The sequence below is a fragment of the Phocoena phocoena genome, chromosome 12 (assembly GCF_963924675.1).
Source record: "Phocoena phocoena chromosome 12, mPhoPho1.1, whole genome shotgun sequence".
Lineage (NCBI taxonomy): Eukaryota > Metazoa > Chordata > Mammalia > Artiodactyla > Phocoenidae > Phocoena > Phocoena phocoena.
In genome coordinates, this window is record NC_089230.1 from 81,893,251 (window position 1) to 81,912,581 (window position 19,331).

Here is a 19,331-nt window from a genome sequence, read left to right on the forward strand (position 1 = left end):
CACTGAACAGCAACAAAAGGGGAAAAGCAGCAGCGAGAAGCAGTTACAAATCACGTCACGCCATTTGCAACAGCATTCACGGAAATATGTGTATGTGCTCCCTCTGGCTCCGCCACATACACACATCTCTACACAGGCGTGTACAGAAGGGAGGGGAAATGCAGACAGTCGGCAAGTGAACATGGATGAATAAGCTGTGAGACTCAATGACACAAAACAAAGTGATAGGGAAAAAAATGACTGTACAAAATGACAGGAGATTAAGAAAGTCTTTATACCTTTCTCGTTCTGGTGAATGCAAACTAGCATCTGGTCTCAAGCAGTTGGTACTAGCACTCCTCGCCCTGTCAAGGGAGGGCTGCAGGTCACTAGTGCCAGTGCATTGCATCCAGGGTGGAGGAGAAAGACAGAGAAAACAGAGAGAGGAAGACCAGTTAGAGAGGAAAGCATCGAGTCCTGTCCCCTTTACACAAAGTGCAGAATCACTGCGAGTCGGTTCATAAGGGTGTGAGCGCTGACAGGATGGCCGTGCACAGTTTTGTTTAGAAAAAGACACTAAACAAAGATTATGCTTGAATTGCTTTGCATAATTTTTTTAAAAGGGTCTCAGACTGAAAAAAATGAGGCTAAGTCACACCTACTTATGAAAAAACTGGATACAGAAAGCACTGAAACAAAATGCCTAACACTTCATTACCAAGGACAGATGCCACACCAAAACAAAATGAAGGACAGCAGAGGAGGAAAATTTTACAACTCAGCTATTTTGGTTCAAACACTAGACAGGGGAGGTGGACGGTATGACGTCCAAACGTCCTTACCTAACCAGAATCTCATCAGTAAACCTCAGTGCTCTCGAGTGAAAGCATTCATGGTGAAGGGGTTTGGTTTTAGTATGTGCAGGCAGAATTGAGCTCCACAAAGTAAAATCGTCCCAAAATAAAATAATATAAAATCAATTCTCATAATTGAAATCAACAAGTAAAACAACAAATAAATGACAAAGAAGACAACGACTAGAAATCTGATATTTGAGTAAGCAGATTTCATTTAGAGAAATACTCCAGCATAGGTTATTATAATTAAAGCTATTTTTACTTTTTTTATTGTATTTTTAAATTAGTTTTTATTGGACTATAGTTGATTTACACTGTTGTGTTAGTTTCTGCTGTACAGCAAAATGAATCAGTTATACATATGCATATATCCACTCTGTTTTAGATTCTATTCCCATATAATTAAAAAGTAATGAGCAGAGTTCCCTGCGCTATACAGGAGGTTCTTATTAGCTACCTATTTTATATGTAGTAGAGTGTGTATGTCAATCCCAATCTCCCAACTTATCCTTCCCCCCGGTTCCCCCTAAAAGCTATTTTTAGAAGAGTTTTCTCTGTATGTAATTAATTTTAAGAGGAAATGCTAATGCTTTATTAGAAAGTAAATTTGCTATTTTTAGTTGGTGAGGGATTAGGGATTAGTTTATAACTGAGACTCACTGTTATGACTCTTACCTGTAAATATTCCAGTGAGAACAGTTCTCTAACAAGGGCATCTTGGGCGGTAATGTTTTATAGTGCCTAACAAGATGTCTGGAACATGGGAACGCAGACATGCAGGAAACAGAAAAATATATGTGAAGCGAATTTTATCAGGATATGAAAAAAGTAGGAGACCTAGAAAGCTACAAACACAGATGGATCTTTTGTTTTTCTCAGAAAAACCACAATAATTATTTGAAGGTAGGAAAAGAACTGTTAAATATGGAATCATGGGCATGTCTTCATAATTAAGATGAAGACTCAAGTTATAGTTTAAAAGCCTTAATTTGAAAAAGATTTGAGAACTACACTCTATGAAGTAACCAACATGAAACTTACTATTTAATCCCTGTTTAATATTATACCTGCTTCTATGGAAATAACTCATAGCTAAAAGTACTAATCAAATAATTTATGAAATTTGGGAACTAATATGACTAAAAGTTAATAGTCTAATAACAAGCAAAATGCTGACCAACATTGCAGGGACAAGGCTGGTCACAGTACTGAAGGCAGTAAAGGAAGGAAGATCAAGAGGTGACTGCAGGGCTTCCCTGGTGGCGCAGTGGTTGAGAGTCCGCCTGCCGATGCAGGAGATGCGGGTTCGTGCCCCGGTCCGGGAAGATCCTACATGACGCGGAGCGGCTGGGCCCGTGAGCCATAGCTGCTGAGCCTGTGCGTCCGGAGCCTGTGCTCCACAACGGGAGAGGCCACAACAGTGAGAGGCCCGCGTACCGCAAAAAAAAAAAAAAAAAAAAAAAAAAAGAGGTGACTGCAGTGGACAAGTCCTTTCCATTTGTCACCTTCTGGATACAAATCCAACAGCAGGTAACATTTATCACCAGAAATTGGGTGGGATGGGTATTAGCTGCAACCAGAACATGAATTCTGACTTGGCAGAAACAAGGCCCAATATCATCTGAATTCCTTTAAAACCTATAAGGAATTCTGGACTGTCTATATCACCAAGGGTAAACTTGGTCCTGTCAATGAATGTTTTGGTAATTTAATAATGTTTCTACAAACTTTAACTGTCAATAATGAAAATCTATTGTCCATTTTGGCTTACATTAAAGTATGATAAAATCAGGAATAGAATAAACATTTGCTGAGGACATATTAATATCAAACACCCCCATGAGTTTATTCATGTTTATACTAATGGTTGATTCAGGAAATCTTTTAAAGCTGTGGTTTAAAATGTATTAAAGTACCACATTCAAGCACAGATTGAGGACACTTTTACTGAAGCAAAGGATTCAGCCTGCTTCACAGACAGAATCTTCTTTTCAACTCCTAAACCTTAGGCAACTGTCTTTAGTAACAAGTTGCTATACAACTTTTCTAAGCAATTGGTTCAAGAGTGAATTTTGGGGGGGGGGGGGTACACTCTAACAGGGGTCAGCAGAGAATGGAAATAGAATGAAAAGTGGCCACAGTTTTTAGTTTGAAGGTCCACGTTGGCTTTGCCATTTATTGGCTGTGAACCTGGATGATTCAAGTCATCAAGCCTTTTTCTACATCTATATCATGGAGGAAATAATCTTTCATAGGGATGCTGTGAGGATTAAGTGAAATAACAGGTACAGAGGGTCTAGGACACAGTAAGGAAGCCACAGCATTTTCTGTACAACATGACTGTCTCAGGAAAGGTTTTATGGAAAAAGCATTTGATAATGATAACAGTGGGGGGGATGAATTAAACAATATGAGACAGATTTCTGTAGTATGTGACTTTGATATGCTGTGCGTATGAAATCTCCAGGGAGTGGCTTTAATTTGCAAAGTTTCCAAAATATGTTTGACTCACAGACTCTGAAATTGGCTGAACTTCATGCGGAACCAACTCCTCGGATCACATTTTTGGAAAAACTAGTTCAGTGGAAAACTTCAAATAGACCTGATTTTGAATCCTTGCTCTGTAACATGTCAAATAAAACTTTCTTAGCATCTTTCCTCATCTGTGAAATGAGGATAATAATGTTCCTATGATACAACTATTGTCAGGACATTGAGATAAAATTCCTTAAATAATTACCACTGTGCTTGGTACTCAATGAATGTTTTTTCCTTGTTTACTGGAAAGTAGTAAATCCACAGGTTTTATTCTTAAAAGTCGTAAGTGAATATGATAGGTTGTATTCTGAAGATAAGATTTTACAAAATGATGAAACTACTAGCTTATTCTATTGTGCCTATCCTGTTATTTTACCTTCGAAAGTGGGATGTAACGGCAAGAAAAACAATATATTTAGTGATTCTGTTTAGCTTATTGGTGTGAATGTGTTAAAAGTACCCACACGTTGGGGGCCAGGCACACACCAGGTGCCTAATAAATATGGAAGCTTTGTTTTGTTTGTGTTTTATAGTTGTAGTCACCCCAACAGGACTATGAGAACATTTTCTAAATCTGTAAAGAAATCATTCCTATTAAACTATTTGTCAGGACAACCAAAGTAAGGCTGGAGGCTTTCGAATTATAAAGAATTGAGCTGATTTTTTTGACAATAGTTAGGATTTTACATTATTTCTCCAGTTTGCAAACAGAATTAACATCCCTCATTTTTCCCTGTGGCACCGCACACAGGGCAGTAGTTATCACTAGGAGAGTTTAATACATGTAGAAAGTTAGTTCTCATTCGGGTGATCACGTTCAATTCCTGAGCGGAAGCCCAGGTCCACACAGACACAATAAAGCTGCATTTGTGTTTGCGCCGCAGGTTTTCCAGGTACTGCTCTTTCCTTCTCTCTCCTATTTACTCTTTATTGGCCATAAAATTTGAAAGAGTTTATCTGTGTGTTGGTTCATTTATCTCACCTAGTTATTCTTTACCTTCCATTAACTTCACGTTGACAATAAATACGCACAGACTGTATTCTTTGAGTAATCTGTAGAAGGACTTATTTGGGATATGAGATCCAAAATGTAATGAGATGAAAATAAAGTGCTAGGTTCTCAGCTCCAATTTAGATGACAATAACGTATCCCCTCTTCTTCTCATCTTTAAGGAGGCTTTATACCGTTATGTGTCTCTATGGGGAAGTTGGTAGTGTAGCATTTCTGACCTGGTGAGGGTATGAAGGGAGGGAGGGCTTAGAAGTTAACAGGTCATATATCCGCACTCTTTATCAAGAAGGAAACTGAAGCTCAGCTCTTAAAAATGAAGTGGTAAAGATCTTATTAAAAGCAAATAGAAAGAAAACAACAGTAGAATCAAAACATAAAAATAAAAGAAGGCTAAAACAAAGTGAACTTATAATCACGGAAACAGTAACACTGCCATGCACAGCGGATCAGACCTCTTGTGTCTAGATGTGTGTGTGTGTGTGTGTGTGTGTGTGTGTGTGTGTGTGTGTGTGTGGTGGGGCTCACAGCGAGGTTATAGAATTTTAATTGCAGAAATCGGTTCCTCGGTTTTGGAAATGTGTAAACACATTTACAGGCACAGAGGCTCAGCAGTCTGTCTGGATCAGGATTCAAATATATTTGGAACCTTTTCCACAACCTCCATATAAAACAAAACCAATTTTGAACACTGGGGAAATTAATTTCACGTATTCGTAATAATACCACTAAGGGGGAGACGGAAGCAGAGTAGAATGGAAAGAGTCATCACACACAGTTACCGTCACCAAATTCCTGTATTTACCTGGTGGTGTGTAGGCATTCTGCACTTCGTCCTCGTTTTGCTCTGGGAAGCATGAGAAGCTCACTGCACAGACAGGATGGGTGGTGAGTGAAACAGATAAGTTATGAGGCATTAAATGACGTGGGTTATGCCAATGGTATGCCGATGACAACATGGAAAGGGAAGAAACCAGATTGTCTACACTAGCATATTTGCTTGAGAGGTTAAACAAAAATAAACATGACAGTACTTTTTAAATTTTCAACAATAAAGTACAAACATTATGGTCGAAGTCCTAGCTGTTGCTGATTTGCTATTGTATTTCAAAGTGATTTCACAGAGTATCAAGGCAAAACTAAACTAAACTGAACCTTCCCCAAATAACACATAGAAATCTGTTTCCAATTCTAGACACTTAGGTATTTTAACAACTTTTAAAAGCCCTATAAATCTGGCTTTTCTGATACTAATGGGAACCCTAAATTTTAAAATTTCTTTTTAGCAACTCAAAGCATGACAGTTTTCTTGGCTCTTATAGCCTGTAAAATGCAATATCACTTATTCTGTTTCTCCTTTACCAACTAAGAACATACTTGATTAGGAATGTTTTATCTTAAAACTGATACTTTTTCTACACTCAAATTAATTTCACTCTATTGAATGCCCTGGCCCAGAAGTCCTTCTTTTTCCCCCTCCTCACCTAAATTCATGGTGGTTCCAGTGAATATCAACAAAGGGACCCTCACCTGACTCCACTCCACCTGAGCAGCGGGGACCCCCTCCTCCGAGCAGTGCTCTGTTCCAGTAAGTACCACAACCTCATCTCCTGAAGGTCATGGCTCCATCAGGGTGACAGTTAGGGAGCTAAGAGGCTCTCCTTTAGTTCTGTGTCCTTGACTACACAGCAAAAATCAATCATTGTGTACCAACCTCATTCCCTACCCTTTCCTAAAAGTTTCTACACTTCAAAAAGCCAGAAGACACGATTCAACCAGCTGGGGATTCTAACAACCCAACACAGATCGTGAGCTTGTGGTCAGGCCCATCTTACAGGAAGGGCGTTGGTCTGAGGAGAAAGTCCGCGGGCATGTAGAACCATGGAGTCATAACATCAAACAGATGCAGAACTAAGCCTAAGTACACATCCATAGAAGAAAGAACCCATTTCAATATTTTGTACTTTATAGACATTTTAGGTAACTACATTTTATGGGAAGTAGGTGTACTGAAAAATATGACTGCCGAAGTTTTCACAGAAACTCTGCAATAGTAACTGTCTTTCAGATGGCCTGTACCCAAAAACTTTTTATTGCAGAAAAAACATAATTTTATAATTACATAAATAATATCCCAAAGACTGCAACCCACAAAAAATAAAATATTTGAAAATTGCTCATGTAGACTCCCTTCTATAATTTAGGTTAGTATCTAAGTCAACAACAAACTGTACATTTAAAACTGGCTAAACATAAATTCTGATTTTTTTTAAATGCACCTTTTATGACAATATAATATTAGTCAAATATTTCCCAGAGTTGCATTTCTATTAGAATATCTTAAGAGTCGTTCCTTGGGAGAAGTTCAGTTTTGAATGATGAAATACTTTTCCTGTCTTTTGTACTATGCCAAGATACCTATCATAGACGAAAACAGAGCAAAGAAGACATACAGTGTTGAGATCATAACGTGGACAAATACCTGTCTTGTTCTGATAGACACTGACTGTCCACATCTCCGGGTCTGTGACCAACTGGGCTGCAGGACACATCATGGTGTCTGGTTGGAGAACGTGACCTTCTTGTTGGATGAATTTCATCTAAACTCCTGAAATGATTGCAAAATTTTACATGCATCACAATGTACCACCTTCCCCACACAGGCTGACAGACTAACAGGAAAGAATGGACGGTAATTGGCAAATAACTGACACGGCTTGAAAAGTGCTGGCCTCATCACCAAATACATGTTTTAAAGGTATTTATTCTCTACCATTGCTTTACCTATGCTGTATTTCTCCAACCTCCTTTGTTTACTTCCATCAAAAAAGGACCACGATTTTCATCTGCATACTTAGTGAAAATTTCAGAAGTGTATTTCAGGGTGAGATGAAACACAGCACGATATAACTTCCGTTTTATATGCTTTTCCCAACATTTAAAGTGCTTCAAAGAGACAATCCCAAATTTCCTAAAAATGCATTCTGCCTCAACCTTATCATTTGTGCCACTTCTCTGCACAGGTCTAATTTATTACCATACAATTTCTCCCAACAGGAGAAAATTAACTAGCAAACAGAATACAAGACAGTTATATTTTGCCTACAAAGGATTCTGAAAAATATAACTCGATTGACCAAACCGTTATTTCATTTCTGTTAGAGTCTTGTGGCAGTTTGCACTGTATTATAATAAAGAGTACCGTCAAAGATGCTAAGCTCTTCGCGAAGCCTACCTCTGTAATGGCACATTTGGTAAACGGGAACGCGGCCTCCCCTGATCATCGCCACGATGAGGAGATACCGACCGTGATCGGTGATGCGTTGTTCTCTGCTGCTCTGGTACAGTTAATGTTGAAGGTTTGCTTTCTCTAGCACTAGACCTATAACCTACTGGCAAGAGTATACACAAACAACGAGTCAGTATTCTTCTATAGTGTCAGTGCTCATGTGGAGACATCAAATGATACGGAAAGCGGCCATTGACCTATGAAGATAAATGCCATGCAGTCAGTATTACCAGCCTTATCGACAAAACTACTAAGTATAGGTACAGAGTGTAACATACACATGCATGAGGACCGGGTACAGTTTGGCTCAAAGGTTACCATGGAGATACTCGTGACAAATGTGACAGCTGATGCCTCAGACGTCAGGATGGGTTGGGATACTAGTTTACGGAATGAGTGAGTGATTTTTTTAGCAACACAAATCAAGCACTTGACAGTGAACTGTTACTCATATGCAAGTCAATGCTTAGAAATTTAGTGTCTCTTCGAATGTTATTGGAATTTTTCTGCCAAAGGATAAATTATGTTAGTTGGATTTCAGATGGCTTCGCTAAGAAGAAAATAAAGATGCTACCATACCAATTTTAATTGACAAAGAAGAGAAGCAGGGCTTCACTATAACAAACACTGATTGTGAATTTTGAGGACCACAGATAATACTGCAATTTTCAGATGAAAATAGGGTATGGGTGGAGCTGACTATGGCAATAATGCAGAACAAATCAACCCTCCGAAAGAAACAATTATCAAATCCACCCCAGACATCTGACACTATTCCACAAATGTATTAGTAACCTAACATAATTAAGTTAATACAGTTACTTAAAATTAAATTCTAAATGTCATTCTCCCTTGAAACCAAAAGGTTTCTATGATCTCTGATTTAGTTAAGATAAAACAGCAAACCATAGTAACAGTTTAATTAATGTTTTCACGGGGTTATTGTTGTTATTATTGGAAGGAAAATAAAAAATTCTGTGGCCGAAGGAAAAATAATGATATTTACAACTACGTGAAATGTACACAACCATGAAAACATTAAGTCTAACAAGGTAGCTTGAACTGCTACTCATTTATTTACTTGACAACTCTCACATTATTTTTAAAATATGCCATGTAACATTATTATTAAAGGCAGGCTAAATCCCCCAGCAGTTTATTTTTGTGATTGTATAATCTTTTGACTAAGCTTAGAATATACGGAAGGTCTTTAAACATTACATAAAGGCCAATTTGACAATATTGACACCAAAGAAGCTCAGCCATTTTGTTACTCTCTAAAATCATCGGTAAAGGACCAAATAATATAAACATAAGTGGTATAATTTATAATTTCATTTTATGACAAAAATAAGAGCAATTCAGGTACTATTTTGAATTTCATGTAGAAAGTTTCCTTGTCGTTCAGACATACAAATTGTAATATTAAGTCTAGAACGAAACCAACTAAATTTACATGTAGTGAATTTATTTCATAGCTCAATATTAAAAAATAATGGTGGCTGTTTTAAAGATAATTAATCCAAAGTCTCAATTACTTAAAACATTTTAAATTACAATTTGGTATCATTTGAAAACATTTGGTATCAATTATATTGTAATTATGGAAGGTCAGGATTGAATTGGGACCACCATTTCAAGATTTTAATGAATACTCAAGGTATATAAATGGAACTTTTCGATTTGGAATAATTAATTATTCTGAAGTAACTTTTAGAGACGTTAGGCATCTTCTGTAAAAGGGTATAAATTCATTTGTTTCTTGGATTCTTTGTATTTACATAGAGATTAATGTCTTTTTTATCCTACCCTAATATGCATTCATAGGCCTTTCCCTGCTTTTTATAATAATTCATTTTTTAATATTATGTTTAGTTTACTGTTGACAACATGCACTCTGCCTTCAGAAAAAAGGTAAGAAGGAACTGCTATGTTATGCTCATTTCAATGTTTCAGTTAGTTCAAAGTTATCGGGTTGTTTTTGTTGTTGTTTTTTTTCATTTTCTGAACTTGCAGTAATGGTCTGAAAGTTGAGGTTGCCAGACGCCTGGCCTCAGATGAGGGCATTCCGTGTGTGGTTATTTTTTTTTTATTTTTTTTTTTTTGCGTTACGCGGGCCTCTCACTATTGTGGCCTCTCTCGTTGCGGAGCACAGGCTCCGGACGCGCAGGCTCAGCAGCCATGGCTCACGGGCCCAGCCGCTCCGCGGCATGTGGGATCTTCCCAGACCGGGGCACGAACCCATGTCTCCTGCATTGGCAGGTGGACTCGCAACCACTGTGCCACCAGGGAAGCCCATGTGTGGTTATTTTTATTCTTCTTAAGCAGCTGAAATTACTTATGTTAAGTAACAATAAGGCTATGACAACCATAAAGGTAGTAAGATGTAGCTCTGGAGGTCTCAACTGCTTAAAGGTGGTAATACATCAAACGAGAACACAGAACCCTGTGGTCCTAGAGAAGCCAGGTATTAGGAAGTTCAAGGCCCAGCTGCGGTAGAACATCTAAATGACACTTTCCAGCTGCTTCAGCAAACGTAACCAGAAGCTTCACTGAGTGTGTTAAACACACGTAGAACCACCTGGCATCCACGCGTGAACAAAGTTCTCTCTATACTGGACACTAGGAAATCTGTAATCAGCCTCTTAGAATATCTGGTAATGTATCAACACACTTGTTTATTAACTTAGCCCCTCACTTTATTTTAGCTTCTTGCCCTTATTTTACTATCTTTCCTCTTCACTTAAAATGTATTGCTTACTACTGTGTGTCTTGCTATACTGTATTTGCCACACATGTATATCTTTAGAAGCTACCATATATACATTTTGAATCACTGAAGGGCACCCCTAAAATATAAGTAAATTCCATTATCTCCTTTATTAATTTATGAAGAAATCTCTGGAACATAAAATACTAATGATTGCCTTACATAATTTATTAGTTATATTCTATTAAAAGTTTGCCTTGTTACATTTTAAATGCTAAATAAAAACGGATATCATTTGAAATGACAATTCAGACACTGCTTCTCTATGGTAAAAGGATAATCCCTGATATAAACATGTATAATCATATGTTTATATCAGGATAGAATATAGATATATCTAGAATTCAGTGTTCTTTGGTGGTTCCCAACACTAACTAACACCACTGCAGTCAGTCCTATACTTCCCATTTTGGCTGTTACCCATGTGGTCTCTCAAGGAAAAAAGAAGAAACTCATCGTTTCTGTAAGTATTTGTTGAATTAGCCGTTCATTCATTCATTCGCTAACCGGCCTCATCATAAAAATGTGAAATTTTAGGTGAATAGCCTGTGAGAACCACCCACAGAAGTAAATTCTATTCAGATGAGTTAGAAGTGACAACATTAATATGAATTAACAGCCAAGATTCTTGTTAGAAGGGTTTGTTGACAAGACCCCTTTCCTACGAGGAATCGTCTGAATTCTATTTAAATATGCCAATGGGTACCATGGAGAACCACCTTCCCCCTTGCAATTTCATAGAGACAATATTCTATTAAACTCTGCGTGAAATTTTCTGGGTAGAGTGCACCTAATTATTCTGATCCTTTTATAAATCAACAAACTCAGAAAGCAAAACATGAACGGTTACCCACAATGACCCACTATTATTTCAAACTCTCCCGGATGGTCTGATATCAAGGAGTAATATCTAAGTACACAGATATGCACAGAACCAGACTCATTGTTTTTAAGATATCTGCTACTTTCATACAGTGATCAAAGACAATATTTTCTCTGAGTTTCAGGGAGCAAATGAAGCCTAATTTTAGGGAACTCTCCATAATTTTCTCCCAGTTTTAATGAAGTCGTATGTTTCTCTCTACATTGCGACCTCAGTCACTAGTCTTTGTAATGTCTATTGATTGACTTTACCAAAACCATTGCCCTCAAATTAAGTGCATCCCCACCTGAGAAATTATGTAAATTAAGGGAACATCTGTCAATACTGTCCCAAAGAAATGTCTTTAAGAACTCCTATTTATATACCCCAAGATTTTCTCTTTAATGTCTTCTTATTTGAATATCTCCCCACTCTTCATTAGTAAATAAAGGGAACAGGATTAGTGCCAAGAAAATACGTCTTCACTACTTGGTTTGACTCACTTTCTGACTAGACTCAGATGAGAAACATAGATTTGAACTGCATAGTGTCACAAAGATTTTACTAATTTATACAATGACAAAAAGACAATGACTTCAAACGAATACTGAATCTTTCTAAAGCATTTCCTTATTTTAAAACATACAGACACATTCTACGTATAATCAGTGCTGAGCATTTCACCAAAGCATTAAAAGCTAAGCCATGCCACATGCAGTTTTCAACCCTGCCATGCACCTGTCTCAGTGTATTCCATGGAAGGCTACATTATTTTTCAGAAACGGAGGAAGCGAAGTCATAGACATACAGTATAAACACAGGAGAATGGAATTTTTATTACAGAATTAACTCTATCCTTTCAAAAGTCATATTTTCACTTCCGCTCAGAGCATTGTGAAATGATGATTTGAACTTCGTTAGCTTCTAAGGGAAACCCTGACTAATTTAAGTGGGGATGTTAATGAGTATTTACTAGTCCACCTCAAACTTTCTTAATAATTTGGAAGACAAGTCACCATGGAATAGTATAATCCAGACTTCTCTGTGCTCTAAATCTCCAATATGGGACCCAAGGAAGTCTGGAAGCTGGCAGCAAAGCAAGCACGGAAGCACAGTGAAGCCGGCCACGTTCCCCCACGCACCTGGAGGGACCACTCCAATGGCATCATCAACCTCATAGTCTGATATGTCACTGTCACTGATTCGCTGGGACCCTGCACGACAGGAAGGCAAACAGATACCTCTGTGTCCGCTCGGGTCAGGAAATGTGGAGGACATGGTCACATTTTTTTTTTAAAGCTAAGTACATTATTACTAAATACTTTCACTTCTGGTGAAGTAGAGTTGATTTACGATGTCTCAGGTGTACAGCAAAGTGATTCAGTTATACATATATGTACTACAAAGTTAATGCAGGGCTGATGTTTAAAAAAATATTCGTTATCCAAGGATAACATATTCTCAGCATCCTTATAATTACTGAAGACACATAGAAGGAAGGGGATTTCATAGAAGAGTATTTTGACTCTTCAAATTATTTTTAATTAAGGTCTATAGCAAAGTGTATACTGTTTTCTACACAATTATGCGCCCTCCTCTGCAGTTCAGGGAGGATGGGGCTGAGTGGAAAGGTTCAAAGAGAACTTTCTTGGCTGGAACTCTACTGAGTTCATATTATTGAAAGGGCATCAGGGCCCTTTATAAAATATTTATGTTTAGCCCTCAAAATTAGCCATCATACTGCATGAAACATTAATTTTGAGGCAATGATTGAGCAGAGAAGCACTAATAGGAAGTATTTAATTATATGAGGAAAACAATTTGGTTCCAGATTACCAAAACGAGGCTTCTAAGTTTCATCTGTTCAATAAGAGATTTTGTCATTAATTCAAAAATTAATGAGTAAGTACAGAAAAAAAATGTGTTTTCCCCAATCACCAGATGGACAACAGCAAACACACTTTACAATGCTTTTGAAAAATTGTTTCTTACAAATAATAATACTAAAAATATCCAGGAATTATACTGTCATTAAGATGTTCTATGTAGCAACCCACCAATAATGACAAGAATTACCCCATCAGTCAACCAATGAACAGCTCCATCAGGACTGGGCAAAGAATTATATTTGAGAATTTTTAAGCTTTCGGCTGTGGAATTACTCCACTCTACTGTATATATATACTTTCATTGGGAAAATGCAGAAAATGGTTTTGCCAAGCCTCTTTATATAGATGACTGATTATTCAATATTTCGATCTCTAATGAACATTTGAAAAAACACCTTGAATGTTCATCTCGGATTCGATCATAACGACACAATTACTTCTGGTAACTGAAAAGAGCCTTAACCTACTTTGCAGCTTTTTGCTGGCGCTCTCCCCGTGGACGTGTCGCCGTGGCATGAAGGGTGATGGCTGAGGCAGAGGTAGTGAGGATTCATCGTGAGTCTGAAGTTTATACCAATGCGGCTCATCATCTAGAAGCGCCGTCTCCAACTCTATGAGGATCTGAAAGGGCAGCTCTCAGGTTAGATCAAGCGCCGTTCCCCAAATATAATAAAAGCATCCATAATAATGCACATCACAGAAGCCTCGTGAGGCGCCTGACCCGTTTCTTCACGACACCCCTCACCTCTCCAAGGAATTCACTCTCCTCTTCTTGCACCCTGGGCTGGTCCCACACGGTTATTTCCAACATCCGTTCTCTGAAATCTCTACGATGCACGTGTGAGTACACAAAAGTCTGGTTCCATTTTGGTTCTAGTACTTTCTTTACTGTTTTGGTTCGCCTTTTACTTTTATCACTGAAAAATAAATATGTTTTGTCAATGAAAAAGCAAACGCAAGTACATGCTGCCACCTACTGTAGTTCCATGCAGCGCTGCTCTTGGGATGTTTACTCTCTTATTCGTAACTTTTAATATACAAGTCTGAAAAGACTATCGAGTTTAATAAGATTCTAGTTTTAACTACAATGTAGGCAGTAGTTACGATTATAGAAATTATAGAAATGCATACACAAAGGTACATTCTAAATGATGTAGCTGTCAAAGACTAACAGATGTGGAAACAAGGTAATGGACAATTATAAAATTGGCAGATTATTTTAAAGAAACACAAGGCTTGAGGGAATTTTTTTTAGGGGTAATATAGTTTATTCCCTCATAGAGAGGTATCTATTACATTTTAAAGCTATGTCACAGGTGTAGGCATATGTACAAATTCATCAAAAAATATATATATATATAAAGTATGTGGAATTTTTGGTATGTCAACTCTACCTCGATAAAGCTTTAAAACATATATGAAACTGTATCCCAAGAGAGGAAATTCTACTTTTTTCTAATTAGCAAAGATTTTTACATACTTTTTCTAAAATTATTTCATACCTTCTATCTGGAAGAAAATACATTTTTACATAGGGATTCCTGGGACGCCCATCTACTCTTGGGGGTAGATCTGTTGCTTGCAGAACATTTACAATCAGCTGGTGGCCCACTTTGTCATACCACAGCTTCACCTAAGAGCAATGGAGAAAGAAATTAGCATTTGTAAAACTCATGAGGCATTATAATTTCACAAAAAATACTAAAATTATTTTTGAAGAAGGAAATTTCAAATCGCAAAATACAACTGAATTATAGATATTATTTCTGCAAAGAATACCAACTTGAAAGCATAACCATTTTAGAACTTGACTTTTCACACATTTTAAGTGTGACTTATAAGAGGCAGGCCTGCAGTGTTGATTTATAGTCTCTTATATCATGCGATGGAATAAAACTAATGATAAAATTTTTAGAAAAGACTAAGGGAAGAGGGGGGGATAATGAAATAATTGTCCTTGTTTTTAAATGCTAAATGCAAGTGTTTGGTGATTATATGTATCTTAATAATGATTACAGCATGACTAAATGCATTCTGCAGTGCCAACTGTAGTTGAAATAAAATGTTTGATGTTGGGAAGAATATATGCAGGTAACTTGGAAGACATCAGGAAACGCATTTGCTGTATGCCTCTGTATATCAGGTACTGCTGTTTTCTGGTATTTTTTTCTTATTTAATTTTTATAATTAACCTATTACAGATAAATTTTCATGACAGAAGGGGAAAGGAGCAAAGGAAGGTACAATGCGTAAATGCCTTTAAACCAAGCGAAGGCCAAATGGTATTCCTCCTAAGTGGCACACTGAAATAGTACCTGCAAACTCCTAATGCAGTCAGTGCAGTATTTGTGCTGGCAAGGGACAATGTTAACTTTAATTTTTTAATTTAGAAGTTAGTTTTGGGCTTATGGTTAAATAAGAATTATGCTCATGCGTTGTTCAATAGGTATAGATCAGAATACATTTAAGAGTCATCAGAACAAAATAAGCTAATTTAACATGGGAGTAGTAAGGGGCAGGTTAAGAATTCAAACCCGGATCTGTATCAATCCATACCTCTGTTCCTAATTAATACCAGAGGTGTGTTGTTCATAAACCTGAAATAGGTGGAGTGTATGAGAGATTCCCACACACACTGAAATAAAAAAGACGGCAGGGCAGATAAAATAGCACAGGGACTAGACAAAGATCTTTAACCTACTAAAAACAGAAGCTAAAACCAGGAAGCGTTTCAAAAATCACAGCAAACTTACAGTTATCTTCTTTGTTTAATTAAAACTAAGAGTAGCAAAAACAGACTACAGAAATTCACACATTACCAGAGTAGCACATGATCAACTATTTATAGAACAAAGTGAAGCAAGATTTTCTTTTAGTTATTAATCAAATGTCCTGTATTCTACCATAATCTGAAGAAATGTAGCTTTTCCTAATAATGAGCCATGTTTTCTTTACTCCAGCTTTTCCCAGATCACATATAAAACAACAGTGAAGAAAACGGTAGCTTGTTCACACTACTATCAGCAACCAAGAGTTTCATCAAATGTCTTAAGAGGTTAAAAAAGTATCTTAAATTTAAGTTTCTCGGGATCCAGGCTCATGAGGTTGTTAAGTAAACAGAACATGACTCTCTAGGTTTATTACATCTAACCAACTACTTACCTTAGGAACTTTTATACAGCACACAAAAAATAATTGATACTTTATTATTTCATGTTATCATTTATCACTTACTGTTCAGAACATCTGGCACACTGTAGGCATTCAATAAACATTTCCATATATATGAGTAAAAGAACAATCTAATAATAAATTAATGAAAACTGATGAAGTAGATTATGCCGTTAAATGACTCTGACTGTATCACAGCCTTCAAAGAAAGCCACACATTTTAAAGACAGACTCAGAACAGGGAGCTTATACTAATGGTCTCCAACATGTACCAAAGACACATACAGAAAGTTGTCCTGGTAAGACTTGTGGCGCATCCTTGAGAGCTCCAGGGCTTGTTGGAGAAATTACAGAAATGGAAGGCCTTTCCATCTTCTGAGATTCAAAGGAACTAGAACCTAAAATGAGAAAAAAAAATCAAGTACTTTTTAGTAACATATTGGTAACCGATGTGTGGAGAAAACATATTTTTCACGAAATGTTAAATGCATCTGTTACTGGTGTAAAACCATAATTCAATGGCGTCCATACAGTAGGACCTACTATCAGTGGGATAGTCCTAGAAAGTTATCATCGTGCTTTCTCTGGTTAATTGTCTATTTTAAAGGTATTTAAAGTGATATAATCAAATACTGTATTTATTTGCTCCACTCTGTAAGTATTGACTCTCTGCGTTTCTAGAGGGTATCGGCCTGTGTATGTTCTTGTAGAGCCTCGCATACAGTTAAAGGTTTCATGCTATCAGTGATAAGAAAGATGGTACCCGTTGTGTTAATTATCTTAGGATCATCTATTATGAACTGTCCTCACTGAAATTAAAATGAATGCACATATCATATAATTTATGAGCTGCGTCTAAGCCTAGATAGAATTCATCACTGTTTTAAAATACGATTTACATCTCTTTTGATTTTGATCTTCCAGACCAATCTCCTGTCTGAGGATGCTGTCTAGTGATTCATGCGTGGAGGAGGGAGGCTGGCTCCCCACTCAGCCCCTCAGTGAGGCTCTTCTCCCCCGTTTTAAATGAAAGTCCTCTCTTCCCGGGTCACTGATAAAAGTGTCCACAACCAGCAATATGGATGTCTGCAGAATGCTATTACTCCAGCAAGTATAACCTTGAACCTACAGCTATTCAAAACTTAGCTTTATTGAGAAAACACTATTTATGGACCATTTCCCAAGAGTATGTCATCCACATTTTTTTCCATACATGCAACTTACGTTTAAATTAAATCAGCGTCATTCTGTACCTTCTGAAGACTTTTAACTAGACGGAACAGTGCTCTAAAATTCTTTATTACTAAGTCTTTTTTATGAAGTATTCTCAGGATAATTTTCTTCTTCGGTCTCAGTACAATAACACTGTTGCTTCTAATAGTCAGTATGTTTCTAATATACCAGCTTTTTGCCTTTTAAATAACATCAACCCTATAAATTATGCAATTGGTTCCATTTCCCTCTTTATATGAGAAAACTCAAAACCAAATCTGGTCTCATGTCTAGCAGGTATGCAGAATATGATGCTATGCATTTGATTTACTAACCTAATCTCCACTTCCTTGCTTATCCCATCCGTGTATTTTCTACCTTCTTATAACCATCACTTGTTTTCCCCTTAAATCACCTTGTATTTTCTATTCCTATAAGCTGGGTTACATAACAAGCAAGCCCAAGTAGAATTAATTTAACTCCCATCCAATGCAAGGTAAACATTTGAGTTACTTCCACATTTTTTTGCAGTACGCGTTCCTCTCACTGTTGTGGCCTCTCCCGTTGCGGAGCACAGGCTCCGGACGCACAGGCTCAGCGGCCATGGCTCACGCGCCCAGCTGCTCCGCGGCACGTGGGATCTTCCTGGACCGGGGCATGAAGCCGTGTCCCCTGCATCGGCAGGCGGACTCTCAACCACTGCACCACCAGGGAAGCCCCATCATCTTCTTTTTTCTGGAGTCCCCTTAATGTCCATGTAGATAACTCAACCCTCTAGCCACAGTCCCCTGGCCCTTTATTTTCACTGAAATCCTCCTCTACTCCACCCACTCACTTCCATGATCATATCTGACACCGTTACATTGATTTAAAATTATTTATGTGCCTGCCTGTTTCCTTCACTGCTCATGACACTGAGCCAATTTCCAATCAACCTGAATAATCCAGTATCACAATGCATTTTCAGGTACAGCAAATAGAACTGTTAGTATATTAATTTTGCTCTGTGCACCCTGACTGCTATGATGCAGAAGGTTATTGCCAATAAAGACTTTTGATCTTTTGATAGACACACACACACACACCCCCACACACACCCACACACACAAAGAGCAGAAAGAGAAAAATCTTAAAGCAGAACTCCTTTGGGTTTCCCATGACTGCCATGATTGCCAACTCATTTACATCAAATAACTAAAGGAGACAGTAAATCTTATACTCACTGGACTCCAGTGGAGGGTGGGAGCTCTCAGGAATCCGTGGAATGTCACTAAAAGAAACAGGGTATGGTGAAAATCCCATTAGCTTAAGCCACCCTGTCTGAGGCAATCACAGCCACACTTTATCTCAGTGGTGTGGGAAACCCTTTTAGGTCTTTACAGGTGTGGAAATGGACGGGAGTTACCATAAAGGCAATTTCTAATTTGCATGAATGTCAAACACCACACACACACACAAAAAAAACTGCAGGAAAAATAAGTTTTTATACATTTACTAGCAAAACACTTTAACATGACAACAATCAGAATAATATTGTGGCTAAAATCACCACAATATTTTTACTACCAAAACAGCAGGTTTTGGAAATAAAAAATGTCAAAGGCAATATTTTATTTCAATTCTAGAAAATCAAAATGACACATATTTTACAAATCAGTAATATGCTTTACAAACACATCTGAAAGAGTTTACTGAATGAAAGGGAGGGAAACATCTCTTGATAATAAAATAATATGGTGAATATCATGGGCAAAG

General features: G+C 37.5%; 1 protein-coding gene across 50 annotated transcripts in view; it reads right to left on the reverse strand.

The window, feature by feature from the left end:
- The window catches only part of RIMS1 (regulating synaptic membrane exocytosis 1), a 480,052-nt gene that overhangs the window by 139,245 nt on the left and 321,476 nt on the right, over positions 1-19,331 (reverse strand). For 14 of the 50 annotated variants that reach the window (XM_065888927.1, XM_065888908.1, XM_065888905.1 and 11 more), the window contains exons 6-15: positions 18,800-18,846; positions 16,650-16,762; positions 14,696-14,826; positions 13,939-14,110; positions 13,661-13,814; positions 12,447-12,518; positions 7,619-7,772; positions 6,866-6,991; positions 5,189-5,251; positions 279-368 (exon numbers count right to left, since the gene is read on the reverse strand). In XM_065888927.1, the coding sequence (XP_065744999.1) occupies positions 279-368; positions 5,189-5,251; positions 6,866-6,991; positions 7,619-7,772; positions 12,447-12,518; positions 13,661-13,814; positions 13,939-14,110; positions 14,696-14,826; positions 16,650-16,762; positions 18,800-18,846 (1,122 nt within the window). Of the gene's footprint in view, positions 1-278; positions 369-821; positions 915-1,511; positions 1,590-5,188; positions 5,252-6,865; positions 6,992-7,618; positions 7,776-12,446; positions 12,519-13,660; positions 13,815-13,938; positions 14,111-14,695; positions 14,827-16,649; positions 16,763-18,799; positions 18,847-19,331 lie in introns of those variants that run through there. The other 36 variants (XM_065888925.1, XM_065888904.1, XM_065888899.1 and 33 more) reach the window with 12 other exon arrangements.